Consider the following 18,503-nt stretch of genomic DNA (forward strand, 5'->3'; position numbering starts at 1 on the left):
AAAACAACACCGCAGCCAGCTCAGCCAAAGACGACAAATGGCCTGTGGCCCAAGCAGCTTCAACCAGGCCTTGTGCAAGCCCGTCGCAGAGAAAGTGACACATTCCACAACACATTTATTATTGTCATCATATTTAATTCATGCACAATTTATGAGCTGCTTCACAGACTACTACATAACCCTGATTGTGATGTTCTTTCTGTTTTCTGTAGTTTTACCTTTATTGTTGTTATCTTTATGATTTATGTGTAATGTTGCATGTCTGTTAGTCTGTCCTTACTGTGCTGTTCTTTCTGTTTTTTTAACAATTGTACAGTGTCTTTGAGTTTTTGAAAAGTGCTTATAAATAAAATGTATTATTATTATTATTATTATCATCATTATTATTACCTTTCTATAACTAGTCTGCAATCTTTTCTGTCAAACACTCACCACTTCAGATAGTGACAACATGAAGGAAAATCTTGCAGCTTTACTCATTTATGAATAAAGCAGTAAGATAATACAAGAATCTTTCAGTTCTGTCTGAGCAACACAAGGCCAATTTGTTGATCGGAGAATATGTAGGAATTGCTTCACCTCTCTTTTACAGTACCTTATAAAGGGACTTCATATCCATATTGATTCATATCATACATACTAATGATTGTAGTTGTACTGAATAACTTATATAGAAATGATAACTAAGTGGAGTCACAGAGGAAGAAGACATTTCCAAATTTGTCTCTCAGTATCTGAAAGTCTTTTGCTCCTAAGCTCCTCTCTCGACCTTGTTCTCTCTCCTCTGTATCTTTGAACTCCTTTCTCGTGTGTGTTTTTTTTATTATTATTCTTTCATCTCCCTTTCTCTTAAGCTATTGACTGAATGCCAACATCTTCAGAAAGAGAGGCCAAGATATGAGCAGAGTCGCATTCCAGCCTGCTCTGCTGTGTCGAGGCAGACAGGTTAGAAAGGCCGGTGAAGGCACGTGACTCTTCTGGTGACAGATGGGAACAAGACCCGGTGGAATCCACCTCTGCCCCTCCCTTAACCCAAACCCTAAACTCACCTCGTCTCACTGGAGGATTTCAGTTTCTCATGCTTTCAGTTTCTTATGTTGCACACATGATCAAAGCACAGTTCAGCCATGTTGAAGATTTCTATGACACGACATTTTTAAGCCTTTATAATTTGCTATAGAAACAATCTACAGTCGTTCTCTAATTAAACCAACCTTTAAAAATCCTTAATATCAACAGAAATAATTAATTATTATGTTTACCATAATACTAAAAGATCATGTGTGACCATTTTTGTTCTGGCAGGGAAGACTTTGCACTTACGTTCAATATAAGCTCTTCCTCATTGGTGCTTTGTTTCCATGATAACTCAGTTTTTACTTCAAAATAGTTGCATATGAAGACAATTTCTGGACACAATTTCCATTGTTCCCCATTGAAGCATAAAAATTTAGTTCTTTGTTTTCGTGTGTTTGACTTTGTTAATGCAGGTTGTTTTGGTTTGTGCTATAGATTTTCTTTGACAAAGCAAAATCATGAACACACTGACTCACAGTCACACGCAAAGTCTTGTATGTCCCTTTCACCATTGGGTTAAGTATGCTCTCACACGCACACACCCGCACACACACTCAGTGTAAAATCCCATTTAATCACAAGAATCCTGACTGGGAGCATTCCTGTCGCACTGAGTTAGTACAATTTGCTTATTAGAGCAAACAATGGTATCTGTCAATTTCATTATCATAAGCTGAGAGATTACAGAGCGATGTGCTGATCCTCTCCTGCACACTGTGGTTCCCCTGCTTTCCCACGTCTGAACTTCATGTGATTATGGAAAACTGATTGTCACATGCAATCAAATCCTGCTGATCTATGGCATCAAGGGGAGTCAGACATGTACAGAAGTCTCCACCACTGCATATGCAATGGAATTTGTTGAATGCATACGTATTATGAAGCATATAATGTCCGTGTGAAAAAAAACAGAGGAGGGTTTTTGTTTTTGTTCAAAAGTATTTTTCTGATGCTGATGCCATCTATTTGCTGGCTTCATGTCACATTATTGAGCAACCTCTCAGAGATAATTGCTATAGTATTACAAAGAAGTTCTCTGTTCAAACCGGCTGGCTCCCGTTTTAATAACCTGCTGCACCTGAAAGTCTTCATTGCTTTGCCCTTCACTGAGATATGCTGATTCAGTGAGGTGAACCCAAAGACTGCACCTATGATATCATTAGAGGAACATAAATCTACTCTAATCTGCACAAAGTGGGATAATATTGTACATAATGCAGAATACATTACTGTTCTACACAAAAACATGGTCATGAAAGTGCACACAAAGTCAACACATATTCTAACAGTGTCTCCACAAACATTTTAGAAATATTACACATCATGTGACTTATTTGCATATAGGAGTATGAACATGAATATGATTGAACGTGAGCCATGTTCCTGAGCAGACGCTTGCTTCAGGGTAAGATTACTTGGTGTCTTTGTTTTTATGAAAATCCTGTTGATGCACCTGCATTGTGTTTGCTTGCTTTTGTGTCGGTTCTAAAAGCATGTGAATCTGTTTGGAAAGGAATTTGTGAGCCTGTTTGTACGGCTTTTTCAGATTTTTTTTTGTGTGTCTGTGTGTGTGTGTGTTTCCGTTTTTCCAGGTGGAGGAAAGAGGGGGCAGTTGCAGCAGTGGACCAGAGAATGAAGTGAGGGAAACGGGAAGGAAATGACGAAGACTTGTTGGCTTATTCTCTGAACATGCAAAACTGCCACTCGCCTCTTTGGTAATGTGGACACACACTAAAACACTTACACACACACATGACTGCTTGTTTATGTGACTTTAAAGAAAATGGTGGTACACAGACACAGGATGGAAAACACTGAGACAAACAAGGAAGAAAATGTTAGAGGGAAATAAAAAAGAAGGAAAATGTCGATAAAGATCTGAAATGTATAAAAGTTTATATGGCAACTGACCAACACTTAAAAGCTCAATTAGACTTTGCATTAAAAATAGTTATACTCATTTCAAAACAGAAATGTCCTAACAGCTTACATCATTAATACTTTATTCATTCAGCACTCATTTTGTTGAAGTCAGCACCCCATATTGAAATGCTTGTCTTCTCTTTATAAAATTGACATTTTTGAGTGAGAGGGAGAGGTTATGCCCTAAAATGAAAGGATTTTTTGCACATTTGTCAGCTGACCAGCGGCCAAATAAAGCATTTGTGCACACGTCAACTTGAGAGCAATGCAGCATAGGAAGCCAGTTCTTCCAAACTGATAACCCAGAGGGCAGCAGGCTGCAGTGGCGACACAAACATCACTGTCGCCGCCACAACTCGACAGGCCTTATTCAAACTAGACCAAAATGTTTAAACCATCCTCTGGAATGCCAAACAGCAGCATAACCGACTATAATGTAAATCTAAGCTATATATGGATTACATTTTTTTCTCCTTCAACTTAGCATTCACGTGCGTCAGACTAATATTATTCATCTCCAGACACCGACACAAAAACAACAAGGGAAGGTCAAAGGAAGGGCAAAGGTCATGGCAGGAATGTCATTGGAATGTTTGTTATCACATATTTTTTCAAGATGTTCATAACTCAGTGTATGTGTGAGCACACACACACACACACACACACACACACACACACACACACACACACACACACACACACTATGTTCTGTGGAACAATCTCCTCTTACTGCTAAACAGTTTATTTTTTTATCTTGTCAAAATGCCTACAAAATGAGTTTTCTCCAGTCCTTTAACAGAAAAACAAAGTTCTCCGTACAAGTATTTTGTATTTGACCGAGTGGCTCATTTCAAACTTTACTTGGCAATTTAATTTTTTTTTTTAACTTTTACTTTATACTGTATGTGTGTGTTTGTTCTGTATGTGACGGCTGTGGCTTAGTGGTAGAGACGGCTGTCTTTCAATCTGAAGGTTGCCGGTTCGATCACAGCTCCTGCAGTCCACGTATCTTACCCCAAGGTTGCGCCTGATGGCATAGCCAGTGGTGAGTGAATGCCTTGAATGTGATGAGTTTATACTAATGGGTATTCTATATTGCACCCTCAGCAATCAATGTATGAATGTGAGTGGATGGGTGAATGTGACATGTAGTGTGAAAAATGCCTTATCACAAGACTCCAAAGCACATTGGGTTCAGTCAATTTAATAATTCTTTAATATGTGTGGGGGTGTGTGTATTGTGTGTGGGTTACAATTCAATTCACTTAGCAGACGCTTTTATTCAAAGCGATGTGCATCAGAGAGTAAGGCGGGTATGTCTGTTTAATAGTGTTATTAATTATGTAGGTGTGGCACAAATCAGTTACAGTACAATATGTGCTGTGACAATAATAGCAGTATGTTTAGTCACATGTGTATATTTGGAACCAAATGAAATCCAGAGATGAATAAACTAACAAAAGACCTTTTGACTGAGACTACGGATCACTGTTAAAGAGATTATGTCATGATTTGGTTTCTTATTTTCAGAGTTTAGGTTTTCTTGTTGTTTTTAGTTCTCATTCTTCCCTGATGGTGTTGTTTCCCTTGTGTGTTTTCTAGGTTAGTGTTTCATGTGTTATATTTGTAACTTCATATCCTAGTGTTTCTTTATGTTCTGTGTGTCTTCAGTGTTTCATGATTTAGTTTTGTAGTTGTCCTCAATGTTTCTTGTCTTGTGTTTATTCCTTCCTCTGTGTGTTTCCCTCCAGTGTGATTGCCCTCATTGTCTTCACCTGTGTCATTAGTCTCACCTGTGTTTGATTACCCCTGTGTCTATTTAGTCTCTGTTTCTTCCCTTCTCTGTCAGTTCATTGTATGTTGTGTGTTGTAGGAATGTCAGTTTTGCTCGTGCTCCTCTGTGGCGCCCTGTTTTTGATCCCGGTGTTTTTTGTTGAACTTTTGGAATTGAGTTTTGTTGCCTTTGGCCTTTTTTTTTTGATTAAATATTTTTGGTTTCTGCACTTGGGTCCACCTCCCTTGTTTTTCCAACCGTTTGTAACAGATTGTTAGTGCTCTAATTAGCTTGACGATGCAGTTTCATAGATCTCTTAATCAGTGTTGCTTTAACACATAACTATCTCATCTCTTTTACTAGTTCAGTGGTTCTCAACTTGTCTAGCCTCAGGATCCACCACTAACTCCTTAATGACAAGTCAGGATCCACTTTTTGGACGTTATTCAACTGATGAGATTTGATTAATGAAAGATGTTGTCGTTTGGACCTCAGACAGTCCAGAACATATGAAAGAACAAAGAGATGGAACAAAACAAACGTGTTTTATAAGTGCTTTATAGACTCTTCGACACTTTTATTTTCTCAACGCACACTTATGTGACCCAATGAAATCAGCTCCACGTCCCACTTTTGGGTACCGACCCACCACTTGAGATCCACTGTACTACTGAAGACACAATTTCTTCGAACCATTTCATGAAAACCTGCTAATCCAAGCAAATAGTGAAAGATATAGCTCTGTCAAGGGAAAACTCCCCTGGTGAAAAGGAAGTGATCTGTTAAAATATTCTCCGCAGCACTAAGGGGGAATAAAACTATTTTTAAAAAACTCTGTAGAATACATGACAGTGGAAGAGGAAAGAAGTATACTGCAGCAAAGAGAAAAACATTAAATTCAAATTAACAAAATGTACACGCATATACTGTCACTTTAACGTAAGCCATGTGACATAGTGGTCATAGCAACAGCCAAGGGCACAATGCATTTCCCTAGACGGTGAATGTGTGTGTGTGTGTGTGTGTGTAGAGCTGATGACATGCTAATTCCAGGGAGACAGAGTTGTAGGGGGGATGAGATTACAGTCTGGCAGTGGACGCCCAGCAAGGTTGCTGTTGTTTTCTGGAGCTCATGGCCTGTGTCTTAAGAGGCTTTAAGAGGCTTGGAGAAGATGAGCTACCATCTGGCTAAATCATGAGGAGGCTAGAATACAGGGTCGGGGAAATGTTGACACCACTGATGCGATGCAGCACAGGTGCAAGATCCTGGTGATGCAAGAGGATTTGAATTAGTATGAAACATCTAAAATGTGTTTTCATTCAAAACATGGGTCAAATGATATAGTGCTGCCCCACAAAGGACTGCATTTCACCCTGTGACTCACAATGTAAGCTTCTGCTACAGTATGTTTATTGTAATTCCCTTATGTAAATCAAAACTAATAAAGTACTTGATATCATTCTGGTACTTAAATTTAATAAAAGCAGAAGAGAACATGACTCTGATGATCTATTAACATTTTTATGGAGACTTTGGATTGTGGTGACTAGATCTAGCTTGCCTTCCAAAGGCACATAAAATGTTGTCAAGAATGCCATGCGAAAGGCATTTTATACATTAGTATTCTATGTTTTGATATTTAATCACAATTGAGTAAACTGACAGAGACTTGTGCTTGGACTGAAGAGTTGACAGCATTCTGATTCGGAGGATGTAGCGGAGGACTCAGACTTATTTAATAGTTTTTTTATGTTGTGTTTTTTTTTGTATATAAGGTCCTTTTAAATTATCCAGTCTCAAGTAAAAGCTGGCATGTTGGTTAACCTACATGCTCATTCACATGCCATCCTGTTCAGGAACAGTTGCTACAATGACGCCTGAAGAGACGCTATTAATCGTGCTTTGCTGTAAAAGAATGGTAATACTTCATAATAACTATTAAACGTCAGTAAAGCATTAGCTAATCATCAGTTCATATTTTATTCATCATCTATAAAGCATTGTTCCTATATTTATACTTATTTGTCATTCATCAACAGTTGTAAATATTTCATTGTTGATCCATGCGTTAATCTATAATGGGCTTAATGATTCTGTATTAAGACTTTATGAAAGGTGGATTCACCATTTACGAGTAAAGTATGACATCAAATAAAAACTAGTTATGAAGGAGCTGTCAGCAATTGTTTTTGGAAAAAGCAAATTACGTTTTATCGCATCGGTTCCTTTTAACAGTTTTGTCGGTAAAGCTGCCCTATAGAAGGTGTAGCATGATGTTCTGTGCTACAGTGTGGTATGCTAACTGCGCGGCAGCAGAATGGAAGTCTCTTCTAGAGAGTCATCAACACAGAATAATTGACCTCCCCATGCTATCACTACAATCTCAGATCATGCTGCTTCCACAGAGCCAGCAGCATGATCACCCTTTCAAGTTCCAACACAAAATAACAGGCGTTTCAAGGAATTGAAGACCCGCACAAAAAGTTAATTTACCACAGAGCCATCACCGAACTTAGCTCCACGGGACACAAACAAATCAGCACAACACTTAAAACAACAGGCCTCACAATTTAACAGTATGAGCATATGAAAGAGCAAAAATGTTCAATAAGTTTCACTTTGCAATAATGTCCCAGGTACAATGACATCACATTTGCAATGATAGCCTCATAAATTGCAAGTCGTCTTCAGACTTCTGTCGTCTTATGACTATTGTTTTCTGATGTACAACCTTGGCCTCATTTTTAAAACTTGAATAGCTATTGTGTGAGCAGTGTCAAGTGTAGGTCTAAACAAAACAACTCAATGAAAAGGTTTGGAAACTAAAATGGTTGATATCGTTTATGTAGGAATTGCCCTTCTCAAACTTGTCTCTGTGGAAGTTATGTGTATATCTAAGAAAAAAAAATCTGTGGGAATGTTTGTGATGAACAGAAATTGGGCCAAAATCTTGGTTCTGAATTTAAAAGTAAAATGTTGGATACATATGTCTTATGGGGCTTTCACACATGCACAAAGCTCCTACTAACTTGAAGGTGAACAGGATGTGTGACAGCAAACAGCTGAATTTTACAGGCAGAATTTACCTTGCCTTTTCCTGCTGCCTTCTAAATTGGCCATGTGACATCAAGGTTAGCTGTTGTAAAACGCAGCAGCAAATATTTATCCCTTTATCGGGAGGGAGGGGGTTGATGAAGGTTATGTCCTGTGGCCGACACAAGACCAAAAACTGCATGCGCTCATCTAGTGTGATCTCCGCACACGTAAGGAAACTGCTTCATTGTGTTTATTTTTTGCCAGTATGTTCTTCTCCACTCTTTTATTGATTCAATGAATATGTCAAACTACACGTAGCACCGATATTGTCATCCTAGCGTTGACCTCTGCTGCTTAGTCCGCCACATCATTTTTGTGTGTGTACTGCCTCATACTAAACGGCTTTACAATTATTTTAAACAAATTCAATCATGCTTTAGCTCTAAATACTAAACAAAATCAAACCTGTGTAGACGTTGGCATGTTGCATCATCTGTTTTCATCACCTTAGCATTAATTTGGTTTGCAGCATGATTGTGGCTGCTTAGAATTTCACGCTCTACGTCTGTGTCATGTTCATTACACACCTGCAGGGAAGGAACATGCTGGCAAACGACCTTAACTGTACCAGACGGATCAGGTCTGTCAAAGCCTACACGGATCACAGACACTTTAGATTTAGCTGTGAAAATAACTGCTCTCCTGGCAGACAAGCAGATGAGGAGTCAATAAAGTAGACTACGTGAGTGAATCAAAGGGATCAGTCTAGAAAAGCAACATCAGAGACTACACAAAAGAACACTTCACTGGAAACACACTGTCAGCTGAGATCTATGAACCTGCAGCAACTTTTACACTCTGCTTTTGGTTTTAGTGTTATTTTAAGACTGAGACTCTTGACAAAGCAGCGTCTGATAAACATTACTGGGATTTCTGTGAACAAAAGGCCCTGCTTTGTTTACATTCCCCTTCCAGGACAACACATGCTTTGGACTGCCCCGAGTGGAGACACACAGTCCTGTATTGTATTTTTTTTTTTTTACAGGATTCTTCCGATGTTCACTTCTAAAACTGAAGACACGCTTTCAGGAGAATGGCTATCATTTGGAAAGTGCCCATGAGCAAGGCATGCAGCCCCCATTATGAGTGCTCTGTAGCCAACAAAACAAGATTGTGGATCTCCTGCTGAAATGGCTGAACAAGTGAAAAAAGTGCCAATAATCTCCTACACACACAGGTTTTTGATTTTTAGAAGACACTGTGCAAAAATATGTTCGATAAAACAGTAATAATGAAACTACACAATACTCGTTCTGAACCATTCTGTTTGTGAGTTACTGTTATTCTGCCTAAGGGAAAGTTTTAAACACATTGCATTGCTGAGTACTTACCAGTTAAACTTTTCTGCATCGTTGGTGCTATTAGTGTCTACACTTTTTCTGTCAGTTTTCTCAATTCAGTGTCTCCTTACCTTCTTTTTTTTGCTGATTATTACGGAGCAGCATGGGGTCAGCCCCCTCCCCATTTTTTCAGTTGTTTTGTCATGTGAAAACTTAACAATGTAACTTAAATGATTAATTGTGTCTACTCAGGACAAAAGATCAAATTAATAGCACTAAAACTAAAAACAAGGTCGTCAAGGTAACTTCTTAATAATGAACAGTTGCTGCAGTAGCATCATGTCATTTTTAATGACACCATTATCGTGTCACCCAGTCCACTGTAATGGTTTCCCTTCACCAAAGTAATGAAATGTTTAAATGGCTGGAAAAACTGTATTTTTTCCATTAGGTTAAAGTTGACTGCACCCAGACAACCAAGTTATGTATCGATCACCCTTGAAATGGGTTATCAATAGGATGCCTAATCATGGATGTCAACAGACATGCTGGCCATAATGCCTTTGAATTAAACACAGGCAGCACAGACCCTGATCCCTTCTCACAGCGGCAGTCAGTCGATACCAGGCAGTAGCTTGATTGTACACAATGCCCTGCACAGAATTGCTCTAAATACACAAGTCAGGACCATAGACTGCAAGGTCAGGATGTATCTATCAGTGACAAGCTCTGCCTGTTACAGGTCCTGCAGCAATTTGATTCGTCTAATTAATGCCCCTAGCCTCTGGGAGTCTCTTAGTAAATATGTCATTGTGTTTAAAACTAAAGTAAAATATGAATACATTTAAGGATACTCCATGTAGGTCTCAAAACACCTTTGAAGCAAGTGATAATAAAATGTCACGTGTTCAGATAAGAGCCATTCATAACAGCACAGCTTGGTTCAAAGCAGATACACATGACAAGAATCTTACAGTACAGCAAGAACTTTGACTTTTTTGGTGAAAGTTATGGAATATATTGGAAGTCCTCCTGCCAACAGATATTTAAAAAAACAACTACAGACACACATGCACACACAAAGAAACGTGCATCCTATGGGACAAGCCTAAGACCTGAGGTGTTGGACAGTGCATCTATTTCCTGTCTGTATTTGAAACACTAAAATGACTTGTGTATTTAACCAAAGCTTGCTGACATTTGGACAAATTTGAAGAGTAGTCAACAGTTTTTGAACGTGAGAAAGTTGCCATGAAATTACTTTTGCTTTTGCTCTAGCTACTGGACAACAAAGCTAGGCGGAACAAGTGTTCTTGGGAAATGGATGTATATGAAGTCTCCCTCTACACAAAACGTGCTGACAGGTATCTCGTTAAAGTCTACCAAATCCCATTTTGGATTATACACTCTGTTCAGGCAAAGTCTGTCTGACGGTCACCCCGTGATTTTCTCTCTCTTTTCTCTCTGTTATTATTCCATTTCCTTCCCCATGAACGGAAAGACCCAAATAACCTTGCTGAAATCTACGGCTCTCCAGGGGCGAAGCTTTTGTGTCCGAGCAAGTGGAAAACAAGAGCAGCGGTGGCTGAATGGGACACTGCAAGATCTAGAGTTTCACTGCCTCATGGGGATCGGTGCATGGACACAGACACGGCTCATAACATGAGCAGACTGTATGGAGACCAACCGTGAAGTGTCATGTGAGACATAGCAGGTATGATTCACAGGGAGAAATTGTCGGCAGGACTCTCGTCTGAAACTAAAGGATGTCTGTGTGCACAGTGATGAAATATTCTGTAAGTATCTGGGACTGTGTATGTGTTGAACTGAGGAAGGAGAGGTTATGATGCTAGCAGAGGGAAACTTCCAGTGAATCCAATTAAAAAAAAACTTTTCTTCCATGCACCTGTTTTTATTTTAACTTTCCATGGAAGTGTTGTTCCACTACCACTTTGTTCCAGACTAAAAAATATCAGGGCAACTTTGGGATTTCTGTGACCCTTCTGTTACGCACCCGTCTAGGGGGGCAGGTTTGTAACACCCGAAAACCCAAAACAAGTTATTTCCCCGGTCCCCAAACCAAAGGCAAAACTAATCTTGTGATTTAAACAAGGATTTATTTTAACACACAAATTCAAAACCTATCAAACAAAAGACAATCTCTAAACCTAACTTTTTAACAAAACCAAAAACAGGAGAAAGTGAGCACAAAATAAAATGGCAGTAATCTGCTTCTCAAACAAAAGACTTACTTAACAAGAAAAACACAATTTTTTAGAGCTAACGAACGACTAAGGAACAAGGCTTTAACAACAATATAAGTTTGGAGGCCGAGGGACAACGAGCTGCTGCTGTCAGTTTAACACACGCCGCTCTTGCTGAGGATCCCAGCAGGCGTTAAAGAGTTGCGACCAGATTCCGGACCAATGACGGCGGCGTCCTCCCTCCAGCTGATCAGCTCCTCCAGCGAATCCCCGATCTCCACCTGCAGCAGCATCAAAGATCCTCACACACACACACACACACAAGGCAATAAACACAATTCAGGGGAACCAGTGGGTCAAGGGTATTTTACTTACTCAGATAATCACATTTCTAAGAACTAGTTAAGCACAACGTTAACCACGTTCTGCAAGTCTATTTGACATTGTTGATGGCCAAATTCAACCCACAATGCACTGCTTTATGGTTCACTTTTCTCGTTTGGATCACATTCTCATCTACGGTGAATCGAACTCTGATGCACTTGGAAGCGAACCAAGACCCCTGTTTTCAAGTGGACCAGAGTTTCGTTTTTTTTGGTCCACACCTGAGTCCATTTAAGCATTCACACCACCCCAAACTGTCTGACTAAGTTGTTTCAAACGGACCAGACAGCCGAGGTTTGAATGCACTCTTAGGCTAACACTGTGTGACCTAACATTTCATAAGAAATATCATTACACAAATTAATCAATCTATGAAAAACCCTAAAAGCCCTCATTTACAATGATGTAGAGAATTAAAACGAATAAGAGACAAAAAAAAGAACAAAGACAAAATACATAGATTATAAGACCAGAAGAAAAAGCAGCTAGATGATACCTACCTGCTTGTCATACCAAATGATTAATGTATTACAAGATTTTTATTCCCTATGCTTTGGCTCAGGCCTGTTAGATGGAAGATTAGTACAACAACCCGAAAAATATCATATTGTTTGTCCAACTCATGCACACACATAAAAACTCAAAAATGCTTTAACAACAGAAATACAGCGACGACATAAAAGGTGCCTGAATTAGCTGATTTAACCCCTGGCAGATGTGTATTTCAGTACCTGTTTGCGGTTTCCCATGTTGTGCAATAAAGAGTTGTTCGGATTGACTTGTTTTTGTGGCCAGACTTAAGTTGCAGTTCCGGGAACTACAGTTTTTGGCTTTTCCTAGTTGGCCCCTTCGTTACTCTCTGGTTGAATTAAAGCTTTATTCCTGAGTTGTATTTTTCTTGTTCAAAACTGACCAACAATCAAGACAACACGCACAGGCCCCTTGAGTAGACAGAGCTCCCCAGCGTTCAGCGAGATGACTACTACCATCCGACATCCCTGACGTCCATCCACCACCATTGGACTGTGTCACCACCGCAGGCCTGCTCTGACCTCCACCTCAGCTGCAAGGAAGTGTGGACAACAGGAATGCGAGGAATACAAAAGGAGATATCCTTCCTGCATCTTATCCCATCTCCCCCTATCCCATTTTATTTTGTAACATAACAATGAGTAAGATCTTTTACCTGCTCCTTTCTTAAGTGTCTCCTGATAACATTTGTTGAATTGGTTCTATACAAATAATGATTGCTTGATTGATTGATAATCTACCCGACATCTATCTTAAAGTTTTACTTACATGGTCACTGTTAATGGGAGCACTTTCTCAATAATTGATTAGAGCATGCCTGTTAGTTGAGTATTAAAATTACCTTTACCTACACACATAAAATGCAAAGACACACATTCAATCCACAGCGACTCGAAGAGAATAGCTGTCAGATTTACACCAATGACAGATGTAATAGATGTTCCTCTTTATTTGTCTCACACTCTATCGCACACTCACAGCTTGTGATCCATGCTGCTGTCTGACGCTGTCTGTCTGTGAAGCACAGGATCTAAACACATCATCCTCTAACAAAATAGGCCAGGTAAGTTCCCTGCCTAGGTCTGCTGCACCCTAATTCTATGTTTTGCATTAAAATGGCCCTCGACCACGGTTCCTGTATTTTGAGAGTGTGTTAATTACACACCTCTGTGCTTCAAATAGCAGTGTCACATCCAGCTTCTCCTCACCTGTCCCGTATCCTGAGTTACTGTCTCCTTATAGCATGTATTTATAACTTGAGGGCTTGTCAGGACATGCTGCTCTGCTATTATTCTTAGTAATTTGTTTTTAATGTTTCCACAATCAAGTGGTCACCAGTGTTCTGTGCTCTGATTCACCCCCTCTGACATTAGTGCTAAGTGCCTTAGTCCTACTGCTGTAATCAGATCCGGTCACCCAAAACAACCACTCTGGTGCTTTCCCAACCCATCTCATGAATTATAGACAAATAGATTTTCTAGCATGGCTCAAAGTGAAGCAGTGTGTCGGTGTCTGTGTGTCTGGTGATGAACTGGCACAGGGACAGCCCGGGGCAGCTTTCCACCTGCAGATAATTAGAAAACCCTTCTGTGTCTGTCTAAAGGCAGGCAGAGATGACCAGGTTAAATTATTGTTTGTTTAAGGAAGACCAAGTGATTCATTTCAATTAGAAATAAATTCCCAGAGTGAACTTTGCTTACAGTGGTAGAAAGTACTTTTACCCATACATTTTAATGAAGTCAAGTTTCTACTGCTGCTTCACTACATTTCAAAGAAAATGCTACAATTAATTGTTTTCTCCAGATTAAGATTTCATATATGAAACACAATATATTCTACAGAGATGACACATGTATTTGGCTTGAACTTCTTGGCGGTTTTTGAAATAGTTCAAATGGCCTTATTCAATGTGCAGCCTTCTTTCCTGTGGCTCACACATACTCGAGAGTAGGTCAAGAAAATACCTGAGTGTTTGTTCAAGGAAAAAAAAAAGGTGACTGGTAAACTATGAAAATGTATTTTATTATTTTCTTCTATCAGCCGGTTACTCCGCTCTCGCAACCTTTTCTAGCTTTAAATGTGTTCTGATCTCAGGTAATCTTCTTCTTACTGTAGCTACTGTTTGAGTGGGCTGTCCATGGACATGTGGCTGACATCCAGGTTACACTGGAAGATTGCGAGACCATGGCTGCTTGTGTACAGGTGTGGCACAAGAGAGGCTGCTCGAGAATGTAGGTCAAGAAGAAAAATCCAACAGTAAATGCTAACAGCTATTAAAGAAGGGGCAACATATGCATGACCTGTTGCTATGTGTTAACATTTACTTGGCTGTTCACTAATTACATTAGGCTGGGCACATGCTGATGATGTCATGCTATCATAGCTGCATTATAGTGTGACTTCTGTGAGGCTGCAGCTGCTGCTGAAGCAGAAAGGGCATCATACCACATGTGGAACAGAAACTGACTGTGTGTGGGCTTCTGTGCTATGTTGCTTTCAGCTCATGTGCAGGATATAAATTTGAAAAGCCACAAATAGAGCAACAGCAGTGTAGATTTAGAGCATGTGTGTGCGTGTGCGTCCTGAAAGCACATCCATTTATAATGAGTGGCTGGGAAGCTTTTTATAGGACTCGCCAACCCCTGGCTGAACTACATTAACTCTCTGTCTCTGGCTCTCCTTCTAAAACCATAGAGGGAGTGTTTTTGTTTTTAGTTAATACCTCAGCATGGCCAATGGGATTTTGTCAGGTGGAGAACAACAGTCTGCACTGATAAAAATCCCAAAATCCACCTCCTCAGTGCAGCAGAACCTGTGTGTTCTCATTCTTAGTGTCTTCCTTTTTTTTTTTTGCCCCGTCAGTGTGCAATGAGTTAATACTGAGGTGTTAATGAGAGTGTGTCTGCTTCTGGCAGACAGACACATAACACTATCATTACGTATATATTCATGTGTTTCCACATGATATCTGTCTTTAGCTACATTAAATACATTTGGCAAAGTGTGCTTTTTTCACATCACTCAGCTGACCCAGTGTCACATGTGCTGGCATGAAAGGTGATTCTGTTTTTTTTTGCCACTCAGGGTGTCAGATATTATTTCCATTTTACTTTAGTTAAAGAGAGGAGGTGATTTCATTTTTTAAATGTGTCAAAGAGGAAGTGACACATGACACTACATGTTGCTCTGTTTGTTAGGGCAAATATGAAAGGAATGTTGCTTGTGTATGATTCTCTTCACAGTGTAAACAAATATGTTTTTTTCTACTTTTCAATTCCCTTTCCTACCCTTCAGAGATTCTCAGAAGTGTCTCAGCAACTGAGCACCAAAAAAACAGCCAGTATGGTGTTAAAAAAGGCCTCTGGTGCTTCTTCTGCCCTGTCATTAAAGGACCCATGTGATGTTCTAACTGCTTGTGCGTGTGGTGACGTCCTCCTGTGTGGCCTGGCTTCCCTTAGGCCAGTACCAATGAAAGGGCCTTCAGTACCTTTAATGCAATAACCTCCACAGCCTATCCCCCGGATGTAAGAAGGATACAAATCCAGCCAAGACTATTAAATGGAACACAAATTCACAACAACATAAGATGACACTAAAGGAACCACCTGTAGCATGTCTTTCCTTTTTCCACTTTAGATGTGACCTTCATTTTGCAGTGGAAGTCTGTCCTTTATAGAATCCTAAGGAAATTCCCACTCATATTAAAGAGCAACAAGGAGTACATGTTTACAAATCTGGACATAAACTTCAACAATTTTAAATCATTTTCTTTTTTTATTGATAATTCTATGAGGTTCACATAACAAACCACATTTTTTTCTTTAAAAAATAACATATTTATACTTAAAACATCTTACTTTACATCTTTATACATAAAGTTGTGTTTCCTTTTGCACAGCAAAGATATGGCATTTATGTTTCAGACAACATAACAAACGTCATGTACACAGAGTCAACATAATACTTGAATGACTTCTACAACAGTGCAAAGTAAAAAATAAAATGACCAGGTTGTAAGAAAAGCATCCTTACAGGAAAATTAAGGATGCATGTTTAGACCCACTGAATCATTTAGGGGAAAACGTGCGATAAAACTCAATATTATTTTTGGAATTTGTGGGAGCACTTAAGCAATTTTTCGAGAGAAAAAACATTAGGTAAACAAGCTCGAGGCTTCGACAAATCCTCTTAAGTGAAATAGATGGAATTAGTGCCGTGCGTCCTAAGGCGCACTGGGATTTTTGTCGGTTCAACCTCTAAACTGAATGCAGTGGCCTCTTCGTTTGTTTCTGTTTACACATTCTTCGAATATCATTCAGTAGACTTATTTTGCCTCAAAGTTTTCTGGGTCCTCTAAATTAGTCGAGGAGGCACAGATTATGGTTAACTCTCTCCAACATAAAGTTGACGCAGGAAATTACATTTTTTTGGAGACACATTCCCCCAGCACAACAAGACGTCAAAGGCGCAAAGAAATGCCTGAAATAATTCAGGCAACTTCCAGCACCTTTACCTCCTGGAGCCCGTTGGTGAGCGGAGGGGGCTCTGGGTTGCTCTCTATGGAGGACTCACTCCCTGTGCTCTCTCCAGAGAGAAGTCTGGTGACTCTGAGGTCAGCTTTCAGTGTCTGCACATCGTTTCCGATGCACATCTCTCCTAAGTCATTGATGATTTGACACAACTCCTGTTTACCGTTTGTGACACAATCATCGACAGTGTCAAGAATGTCCTCACACTCAAAGTGCATCGCTTTCTCCTCCTCCTGCTCCCCTACCAAGTCCTCTGTGATTGAGCCCAGCTTGGGCGCGCTCCGGCTGCGCTCCACCGGGGGTTTGTAGTAACACTGTCCGTTCAGCAGCTTCCTAAGGGGGACCAACGGGATGGGCTGTTCCCCTATGAGCTGCTGCTGCTGGTGCCGTGCATCGTCCCTCCGTTTAAGTCTTTTGAACTCAGCCAGCGCCGTGGCTGAGGTCTGGTACAGCAGCAGCGCCATGGCCTTTGCCTTCTCTGGCTTCGACACCAGCACTGCGTGGCAGCGCAGCATCACCGCCTTGTGCTTCATCTCGTGCCTGTAAATCCAGGCGAAAATCTTGGGCAGCCTCGGGTCCGCGACGCAATATGTTATCCGGTGCAGCAAGTACAAGTGTCCCGGCCTCCTGGCCTTGTCGTCAACGTGCACCATCCGGATGCCCTGTGAGCTGATGGTCAGTCTCATCTTGGTGCCGTTCTTGCCCATCTCGCTCTTGCCCCAGATCTTGCTCACCGCCACGTCCGTGCAGCCGTCCCCTTTGGACTGGATCGTGGTGGCGTTCCCCAGGTAGAGCACAGTGTATGTCGGGTCCTCGCTTGTGATCTTCACCTTTTTCCTCTTTGACTTGAACATGCTGCCCACCCTGTTGAGTGCGCTCTCAGGGCAGGACTTGGCGAAGGAGGTGAGCGCGGAGTAGTTGAGACTCACCGCATAGCCCTTCTGCTTGGACTGCTTGTCTTCCTCAATTAGGTCGAACTTATTCTTCTTCCAAGGCAGCATTTTGTTTCCAGTCAACAGCAACAAAGTCTAATGAGAGAGAAAGAAAAATAAAAACCTTATATTAGGCTACCACTAAAATCCTAGAAGTGTCAAAAGTCCTTTCAAGTCATTTGTGAGCTACTCTATGAGAACGGAACGCAAAAACACCGTACTTCATCTGTCCATCTTTTAAAGTGCTCTGGTCCATTGTGGTGACCGCCGTCCTGTTTCTCTATGGGACAGTGTACAGTCTGTTGTACAGACAAGAGTTTCACGGTTTATATGCAGGGAGAAACCATTTGAGTGTGACTGTAGGGGGGGACTGAACCAAGTGATAAAAGTCTGTGCCCAATGGAGTCCCTCTCTCTGTTTTTGCACGTCGTTCATTCATGGGTATATTCGTTGCTTACATTTCGCAGTGTTCTCCAAAGATGGTCGAACAAGAAAATAAGACTTTGAAGTAGACCAATCAATGTTTATTTTTCCAACAAAGAAATAAATAACAAAATAACAACTTAGGTCGTAATAAATAATTCCAAATATATTTAAAGTAATTGCTGTTAATTTGATATCTACAAAAATAAGCATAATTTAATTTAATTTAAATTTAAAGCATACATTAATTAATTTACAATTTTCAACAAGACAAAAAAAAGTTTGTGTCTCATATTTTTTTGTTAAATATACGTTTAAAAAAAAAAAAAAAAAATTTGACCCCATAACC

The 18,503-nt window shown here is 40.1% G+C and overlaps 1 protein-coding gene across 1 annotated transcript; it reads right to left on the reverse strand.

The window, feature by feature from the left end:
* Window positions 1–16,021: 16,021 nt before the first annotated feature.
* Window positions 16,022–18,050, reverse strand: fam43a (family with sequence similarity 43 member A). The gene is made up of 2 exons (XM_061033705.1): window positions 17,953–18,050; window positions 16,022–17,827 (listed from the first exon to the last, which is right to left on the reverse strand). The coding sequence occupies exon 2, from the start codon at window positions 17,798–17,800 to the stop codon at window positions 16,760–16,762; it is 1,041 nt and encodes a 346-aa protein (XP_060889688.1). The 5' UTR covers window positions 17,801–17,827; window positions 17,953–18,050; the 3' UTR covers window positions 16,022–16,759.
* Between the last annotated feature and the right edge of the window lie 453 nt (window positions 18,051–18,503).

This window comes from Labrus mixtus, chromosome 3, assembly GCF_963584025.1.
Source record: "Labrus mixtus chromosome 3, fLabMix1.1, whole genome shotgun sequence".
Lineage (NCBI taxonomy): Eukaryota > Metazoa > Chordata > Actinopteri > Labriformes > Labridae > Labrus > Labrus mixtus.

What these genes read in the sequence shown, in the direction of transcription:
- fam43a (XM_061033705.1), bottom strand. Translation starts at nt 17,800, where the DNA reads ATGCTGCCTTGGAAGAAGAATAAGTTCGACCTAATTGAGGAAGACAAG.